The following is a 9,467-nucleotide window of genomic DNA, read 5'->3' as shown; positions in this document are numbered from 1 at the left end:
ATATTATTAAACCAAATATAAATTACTTCGTTATTGTACATAAATTAAATTATAAAAAAATTGGATTAATAAATTACACAAAAAAATGAGAAATTTCAAATAGTTAATTTGATACTAATATCGATATATTTTTGTCAAATTTTTATGATATCGTCAAACATATATTTTATTCAAAAATAAAAACATTATCGCTTTCTCAAAATCACATAAATCCATATTATAATATCGACTGAGATAAAGAATAAAATGAAATATTAAACACACGATGTATCTCGCTGCATTGCGCGAGTACGCTTCTAGTTATTAATGAAAGCTTTTGTTTCAAAAATAAATATTAATTTTAAGAGTTTTGATTGTTGCATTTCATTATAAACTGAATATATATTAATTTTTAAGTTTTTAATGAACTTAAATTTTATCTATCTATACTATATTATAAAACATTTGACAAAAACTTTTATAAATCACTTTTTATGCATGAAGTACTGTTTATTGATGCATATTACTTAAAATTTCAAGATTACAAGTAAATTGTATATAAATACAATTTATTAAAGCTTTTTGTTTGAATTCGTGTACCTGACTGTAGATAAATATAATCAAATTGAGGATAAACATCTTATTTTAAAATATAATTAGGATAATTATTGAGTTATAACAGAATACTTAATTATTATCTTTATAAAAAAAATATTATTGAACCTAAATTAAGTTAAATTTAAATTATAATAAAAAAATTGAACTAAGAAAATATACAAACAATAACTTTTAAATAGTTAATTTGATACTAATATTGATATAGTTTTTGTAAATTTTATATGATATTTTCAAATTTATATTTTATTTAAAAATAAAAACATTATCGTTTTCTCAAAACCACATAAAATCGTATTTATATCGACATGGATAAAAAATAAAACGAATTGAAATGAAAATGTATCTCGATGCATTGCACGAGTACCATTTTAGTTCAACTTAATTTAGAAAGTAATTAATTTTTAAATAATTTAAAACCCGATATCGTATTTTATTAGAACTTATAACTAACTTTTATATCTTAAAAGACCATAAGGTATTTGATTAACAAAGAAATATATAATGAGAATAAAAGGGTGTTTGGGATTGCTTATAAAAGCTGTTTTTTAACTTATTTCAGTCTGACAACGGTGATAAGCTGTTTTCTGGTGTTTGGATAAGAAAAAAAATTTGTTTATACCGGTGTCAAACCTGTAATAAGCTGTTTTTGATAAGTTAATCTCTCCTGACTTATGAAAAACTGTTTATTACCAGTTTACAATTTTAACCATGTTTTATTTAACTCTGATTTAATACCACATAAGTTAATAAACACTTCTATAAAAAACATAAGTTGTTTTAAATAAGCAATCCCAAACACCCCCTAAAGATGAAAATGGTTATAATATAGTTTAAAAAAGTTGTACCTATATTCCATTTACTTATAATATGGTTTTGTTTGGTTGAATTTACAAGTAAATGATACATAGGTACAAACTTTTTAAAACCAAACAAAACCGTAAATATCGTCTTTAAGATTCGGCTAAAAACAAATTAAACGAATTCGTGAGGTGTTTGTCTTCTTGTGCTGATGTTGTTCGGGCTCGGCTTGTCTGGAACCTCCCTTAGCTGTTTGTCTTCTTGTGCTGTTTTTTTGGTCTCATGAGCTCTTTTGCTCTCTTTGTTTTCTTGGTGCGGTCCAGGGTGTGCCTGTCTTAAGCCCCTTTTCTTGTCTTTGTGATTCCCCCGTTGTTTTCCGGTCTTGGTTTGGTTGAACCCTTCCCTTGTAGTTGATTTTTTTTTCTCTCTCTCTTCTCCCCCCACTTCCCTTCCTCTCTTTCCCCTCGGGGTGTCTTGGTTATTCCGATGGATGTGGTTCGCCCCCACCCAAACGTATATTTGGCTTACTTTTAATGTTTTTTCTTAATCTGAAGGGGTCTCCTCCCTCCCTGTAAAAAAAAAATTATTGGTCCTATACATTGAAGGTGACATTACTGATGAGATGAAAAATCACAAAACGGAAATAGGGTTACACTTGCATTATAAAAGTGGGCCGTATACAGTCAATCACGTCAGTTGATATTGGACGACTGAGATTAAAAGGGCATGCACCTGGAATATCTCCACACGATACCAACCCTATATAACGCTTTGCATAGGCAGCCCCTCTCTTTAAATCGCTCTTTTTCCGTCCACAACTCAAAACCCTAAACACCGTCTCTCTCTTTCTTTCCCAACCAAGCCAGCGGTCGGTAAGTCTTTCGAAATTTCTGTTTGTTTATGATCATCATTTTTGATTATTTCACTGTACACATGTTATGATACTTCTGGATTATGTTGTTTTGTGTTGAACTTATGATTCTGCGGATTAATCATGGATCTCAGCTGTATCTGTTGAGAAATCTAGATAACTTTCTCTTGTTTTTCGGATGATCAATGATGTTAGTTGAGATTCGAAATGATGGTAATCTGAATCTGACACGGCTGTTTGGTTTACCTACCGTTTTTACATTTTTACGGATTTTTTTTTGTTATTCGTGATTGTTGAGTTTAGGTATTTGGAGCTCCAAGTAGTTGCTGTTGTGAAAAATTATACTGCTAATTGCTAAAATGCCTGGAAATCTAGGTTATAAGGCTGATTTTATCCTCAGATCTATTTGAGTTTGTAGTTCTAAGTTCTCTTAAAGTTCATCCGTATCGGTAGTAATTGTAATCGGCATTTGTTTGTTGATAGTATGGTGATGTAGGCCGTTTCAATACTGATAACAGGTGCATCTGATGGAGTTAGTCGATAAATGTGAAGCTCATATGAATCTAACAACATTGTGAAAGGACTAGCAAACAGTTTTATCTAGTTTAGTTTGGCACTGCACATATGAACTTTCTTATTATGTGGATTGACTTCAATTTGTGGATTGAATAGGGAACCATTATTCAATCTTCTGAATCATGAATCAAATTCAATTTTCTAAAAATACTATGTATAATATGCATATATACATTGCACACAAATTAAGCAGTCAGGTGATGTATAAACCAGACTATACTATTATAATGAGAGGTTTTGTTCCCTAATTCTATCCACACTGTTTGCTTCAAGAATTGTGAACCATTCTAGTTCTGACCTCTGCTTTTACTGGCGGATGCATAGCAAGCCCATAGGGGGCACAGGCCCCCAACAAACCACCTAGGAACCCACAAGAAGAGCATCACTTGTAACTTTAAATATATTTTTTAATCTAAAATTACAAATAGGCCCCCAATAATTAAAAGGTAAATCCCCAAATCTAATCCCTATCATTTTATTTACATCTTCCATTTTATTTCATTTGAGAGAGTTACCAATGTAAGAATCAATTAAACTCTAATGTCCCTAATTTCTAAGTCTTAAATCATTGAAAGTCATTTTATTTGTCTTGTTTTATTTGCTATAATTCTAATAATTTGATCCATCATTATTTTTTTGTTTTTTTTCCAACTTTTGTTTTTGCATTTTATTTTTTATAGATTTATAATTATTGTTATTTGTTGATTATTAATCTTCTATTTCTTGATATTTGATTTAGGGTTCTTGAGTTTGTTCTTTAATTTGAGTTTGTTATTTTGATATAGGGTTTACTACTAGCTTATCTTTTATTTATAGCATATTGGTCTTTTGCTCTCTAATTTCTTCTAATTGAATATAATTTCTTGCCCTCTGATTTCTTGTTATTGACTATTAATGTGTATTGTGTTCATTTGTTTTAAGTTGGACCGAAATAAATATATATGTACAATGTCTCTGTTTATCTGAAATAGTAAAAATTAATCAAAAAACGGAAAAAAATTATATTTATTTGATTAAACTGAACAGTTTAAACCGAATAACCCAAAATCGTCTTGGTTTGGATGAGTTATTTGGTTTCAGAATATTTTTTGACACCCCAACTCCCTAAGTTTGCCCCCAATAATAAAATTTTCTGGATCCGCCACTTTTACAATGCTGTAGTAGAAATTATGTTGGATCATAAATTGTGAATCACACTTGCTCTCATAACTTGTTTCCATGGTCATTTTTTATTTATTTTATGGGTCCTTGGTACAGTTTCTCCCAAAAATGATAATTTTCCGATGAAGTTAAGTCTTACATGTTCTATTATGTGTTACTGTGGAAGTGTCATCATGATTTTCATGGTTGTTTCTACATCAGTTGGTGATAAAAATATATATATAAATCTTTTGTATGAAAACATAGTGTAATGTTCTAGTATTTGTTTTGAATTGAATGGTTTGTGTTGTTTCTTGCCTGCGTCTATTTGCTCTGTATCGAATTTTGTTGTACACACTATACAACATTTAAACTTGAAGTTGTGGAGTAGCATTTACGTCACATTGTATTATTGACGACTTTGTTATTGTTATGATTTTGGCTTTCTTGATATTGACTATTTATCCTTCTCTTTTTTGAAGGTTACACAGTCACCTACTTTCTTCAAACTGCACGTTGGATCTTGCAAAAAGTCAAAAGTGTTCTTTTATGTCCGAGCAGGCTATTCTCTACTTAGGGTGGATTGGGTTGTTGGGTGAGTATTGTCCTATATCTAGGAAAAAGACCCCTTTCTTGTCGGAAACAGTTGGCTGTATGCATCGAGCGCCATTCCAGGACCATAGAGATTTTATCGGTTGCTATTGGGTGCAACCTCTAGTCGCTGCATTTGACTGTTTTTCTAAAGACAGCTACACCCCTATAACTTCCTTGCTGTAATACCAAAGATACTGTTGAGTTTTTCTATACAGAAACTGAAAATGGCGTTGCAGAACATTGGTGCTGGCAACAGTGATGATGCCTTCTATAGGTATAAAATGCCCAAGATGATAACAAAGATTGAGGGCCGTGGAAATGGCATCAAGACAAATATTGTCAATATGGTTGATGTTGCTAAGGCTTTGGCAAGACCCCCTTCTTACACAACCAAATATTTTGGATGTGAGCTCGGAGCCCAATCCAAGTTTGATGAAAAAACCGGTGTGTCCCTTGTGAATGGGGCCCATGACACAGCAAAACTTGCAGGGCTTCTAGAGAACTTCATCAAGAAATATGTTCAGTGTTATGGTTGTGGCAATCCGGAGACCGAGGTGTTAATCACGAAAACGCAAATGGTCCAACTGAAATGTGCTGCATGTGGTTTTATTTCTGATGTGGACATGAGGGACAAACTCACGTCATTCATTCTGAAGAATCCTCCGGAACAGAAGAAGAACTCGAAAGATAAAAAGGCCATGAGAAGGGCTGAAAAGGAGCGGTTAAAGGAAGGCGAGGCGGCTGATGAAGAACTGAAGAAGCTGAAGAAGGAGATTAAAAAGAAGGGGGTTTCTTCTTCCACTTCCAAAGATGTGCACCCGGTGAAATCCACATCTTCAAAAAAGAAGCCCAGTGGTTCTGATGAGGATCGGGCTTCGCCAACGCTAAGCCAGACTGGTGACAAGGAGGATGCCAATGAAGAAGATGACGATGACGTTCAATGGCAGACCGACACGTCAGCAGAAGCGGCACGGCTACGCGTCCAAGAGCAGCTTAGTGCTGTAACGGCTGAGATGGTGATGCTAGCCACGGAGGAGCCAGTGAAAGCAGCAACTACTAAAGCTGTGAATGGCAAGACGACCCATGAGACACTTGTTGGTAAGGCTAAAGAAAACCTCAAAAATGGAATCGCTCCAAAAGAACTAATGTCATCGCTTACTGGGTCCCGCCAGGAAATAATGACGGCTCTCTATGAAGCTTTATTTGATGAGGTGGAAAAGGGGTTTGCAAAACAGGTTGTTAAGAAAAAGAAGTATCTGGTGGCTGCTGTTTCGGATGGTGAGGATTCACAAATGCTTCTTCTTCGGGCAATGGAGGAATTCTGTGGGAAGTCAAACCCGATTGCAGTGAAGGAAGTGCCACTTGTTCTGAAGGCGCTCTATGATTTGGATGTGTTGGAAGAAGAACACGTGGTTAAGTGGTACGAAGAGGGTCTGAATGGAGGGAATAAGAGCTCTTTGATCTGGAAGAATGCAAAGCCTTTTGTGGAGTGGCTTCAGAGTGCCGAGTCTGAGACAGAGGAGGAATGACTGAATGGACGAGTCGTTTTGGTATTTGGCTGAATAATTGGTATGAACTGGTTTTGAGGGTGAGTTTTGAGTTGAGAGTTGTTTTGTTTTACGATGTTTTTGGATTGTTGATGTGTACCGCTTCTGGTTTGATGATCTTGTTTGTCAACCTGGTATTGTGTCGATAAGTCCAGTCGCAATCTGGTCTTCTTTTTTCTATGTTTTGAGACATGCTAATAGCAACGCTCATCTCCTTGAAAGTTTTGGTGATCAAATTCAGGGTTGTTTGTTTGTTTGTTTTTCAACCAAGGGGTGTTTGGGATTGCTTATTGACTTATTTCGTTGTGGTATTGGTAATAAGTTGATTTTAGTGTTTGGATGAGGGAAAAAGAAAGATGCTAATACCGGTGTCAAATCGGTTGTAAGAAGTTTTTGATAAGTTACTCTTCTTTAACTTATCAGATTCAGCTGCTTAGGTTTGAAAACCAATTTACCTTTTTAATCTTCATAAGCCTCCTTCCTTTAACCAAAAACTCTCTGAAATTGATCAAGGGACCTTCGATTTATGCTTCACCATTCCTCTGAAATCATAGCAAGGAATGGAAAAGAAATCACAAGTCTGCGTCGATTCAAAACATCTCTTCCAATGAGTTTATTCGACTGAATCCTCGACGAAGATAATATAGAAGGAACAAATAAAGAAACAGGGGGTCTTAGAAGAGGAGCAGTGAAGAAGCGAGAATTGGTCACGGTGAAGCATAAATTTATCAAGGGACTTTCGACCATTTCAAGATTACTTTCTGAAAAGGGGTTTAGGGTTCTTCTTTATGTAAGCGACCTTCAAACACAGTTTCTCCTTCTTCATGTCTTTTTTGGTCATTTTACATGTATAAACAAAATTTGCCAAACACTAAAAAAACAACTTATTACGTTTTTGGTACCGCTATAAGCTAATCCAAACACTTTTTATAGAACTTCGATTTAACACCATATAAGTTGATAATCACTTTAAAAAAAACTTTAAGTCGTTTTTAAATAAGTAAATCTCAAACACCCCTTGAACAATGTTTGGATTATGCAGTGTGTAGTTAATAATCATGGTTTTTAAACGCGTAAAAAATATAGAATAAAATTTTCATTTCTTTATTTCAGAAATTATGTAAAGTTAACATGTTCAAAAATTGAATTGTTATATAAGAGTCGATGCTATTAACCATTGCAATCAATTAAAACAATCGGGGAGTTGATATGACCTAAATTTAGGCATGAGAATGACACCCGTTAAATTAGGGAATTTAGTGTACCTGACGGGACGGGGATTCCCTGTAAAACCGGGGATCGGGGATAAAAATCCCCGAAAGTTAAACATCGGAGATGGGGACGGGGACGTGTAACATGGTCCCCGTCCTATCCGGTCCCATCCTGTCTCGTCCCGTCCCGTCCTTGAATATTAAATATGTTATATATACTTATTATTAAATATATTATTTATAAATAATTAGCTTTAATATCTTTTAGATTGAGAAATAGTATTTTTTACATTTATTTTTATATACATTTTTTAAGTTGTCTTACTTTTTTTAGATAAAAAAACATTGAAAGTCGATATCGTTTGATCAAACAATTATGTATGTGACGTGATGTTCATATATGAATATTTGATACTCTATAAAAGCAAATTTGAAAATATGTGAGTTTTAAGCATGGACCATTATCGATTGAGTTTGACGTTTAACACATTTGATTTAAATATCATTAAACTCTGATTCTACTTACACATTCAAAAATCCATCAGTTTAAAAAAAAAACAAACGATCTTTATGGTTATGGATTTAGATTTCAACACTAATGAACAAGAGGTGAAATAAGATGCATTAATGCCCTTGAAGAATGGTTTGTTGATTTGCCACTTATACTATTTCATGGCCACGAACGACCTTCTTCATGCCCGTGAAGGGCTTGATTCACGCCCATGAAGGAAGTGGCGAAGCAAATTTGGTGTTGCTTTTTCATACTGGCGAAGGAAGTGAAAATCAAAATCCCAACTTTTTAGCATCCAGATTGAGTCGGGATGCGCATCCATGTCTTGGTGTAAATACCACCCTTGGGTTCCTATCCGGAAACACAAAATTTGTGAGAAATACCAGTTTTAGTGAGTTATTCATGAGCTGCTAACCACTTTTCTATGGTTTTGGTTTATAACTCCGTTTCAGTTTTCATGTATTTTTTCATTAATAAAGTTTCATCCTTTCGTGTGTGGACATACACCGTCATGCCTTTGTAACCACGTTAATTGTGAGTGTTACTGCTTTGCATTTTGTTAATTGTTTATTTTTGCTTATGGGTTATCATCCTTACAAATCAATGTTGATCATTCAATGTTAGATTGATGGTTATTATTACACATCATATCTAGTTGATAAAGTTTGATGCTTTATTATTTATTTGATAACGATATGGTTGTGATATGATACCTAAATCCTAACAATAACAACACTTCATCTCGTCAAACGATATATCCAAAATATTAAGCATTAACTGATCCTTTATAAATCAAATACAACATATCATAATAAAAACTTGTCGTTATATGTATATATTTTAAAATATGAATTCCATAACATTGTTATATATATATATATATATATATATTAAAACATGAAGGTGGAGGTTCAAACGAGAACACATTCATTTTACGAGAACACCACTATCACATGTAATAATACAAGTGAGGAGATCATGTGATGTGCAAACGACGTGTTCTACGACTTAGGCCGTGCCAAAGGTTGTCTGCGTCTATGATTTAGCATCACATGTGATGGTATTTGATAAATTATAGTATCATATCAAACAACAATCTTATCACATGTGATAATACTTGTGAGGAGGCTTAGTGGTAGGAGGACTTGGCCCGCAACCAAGATTGCATCGAAAATCATCTGTGTCTCTGATTTAGTATCACATGTGTATTATATGTGATGAAATAATAGTATCACATGTAATTGTTTATAATAAAAGGATATTCTCATAATTTTCATAAAATAAAGATGTTTTCGTTTGAATCCTTCTCATGCGAGAGATAAAGATCCCATACGAGTAAAAGTATGCCAGGATCTTAACTTATTAATTGCAAATGAGTCAAACTCTTTAATAATTACAAAATAATTCAACAAATTGTTTTGAAAGTAGGAATTAGTCCCCCACAAATACGGGTTGACTTGATACAAAATGCTACCATTTACCCAAAATTAAAAAGTCAACTCAAAATCCTGGTACATTGACTTTAATTATCTTGATATTTATTATTATTATTATTATTATTATTATTATTATTATTATTATTATTATTATTATTATTATTATTATTATTATGATGATGATGT

General features: G+C 33.3%; 1 protein-coding gene across 2 annotated transcripts; it reads left to right on the top strand.

Annotated features, from left to right (window-relative positions):
* The first annotated feature begins 2,199 nt into the window (after positions 1 to 2,199).
* On the top strand, positions 2,200 to 6,380 carry LOC112513632 (eukaryotic translation initiation factor 5-like). 2 transcript variants are annotated; one of them, XM_025119959.1, is made up of 2 exons: positions 2,200 to 2,267; positions 4,465 to 6,380. In XM_025119959.1, exon 2 carries the CDS (start codon positions 4,801 to 4,803, stop codon positions 6,103 to 6,105), a length of 1,305 nt encoding a protein of 434 aa, XP_024975727.1. In that variant the 5' UTR covers positions 2,200 to 2,267; positions 4,465 to 4,800; the 3' UTR covers positions 6,106 to 6,380. The 2 variants fall into 2 exon arrangements, with proteins under 2 accessions (XP_024975727.1, XP_024975728.1); XM_025119960.1 differs by having other exon boundaries at positions 2,215 to 2,263.
* The last annotated feature ends 3,087 nt before the right edge of the window (positions 6,381 to 9,467 follow it).

Source organism: Cynara cardunculus (assembly GCF_001531365.2).
Source record: "Cynara cardunculus var. scolymus isolate 2C chromosome LG 5, CcrdV1, whole genome shotgun sequence".
Classification (NCBI taxonomy): domain Eukaryota; kingdom Viridiplantae; phylum Streptophyta; class Magnoliopsida; order Asterales; family Asteraceae; genus Cynara; species Cynara cardunculus.
The sequence above is the reverse complement of the archived record's forward strand: the minus strand, read 5'-3'. Positions and strand labels throughout refer to the sequence as shown.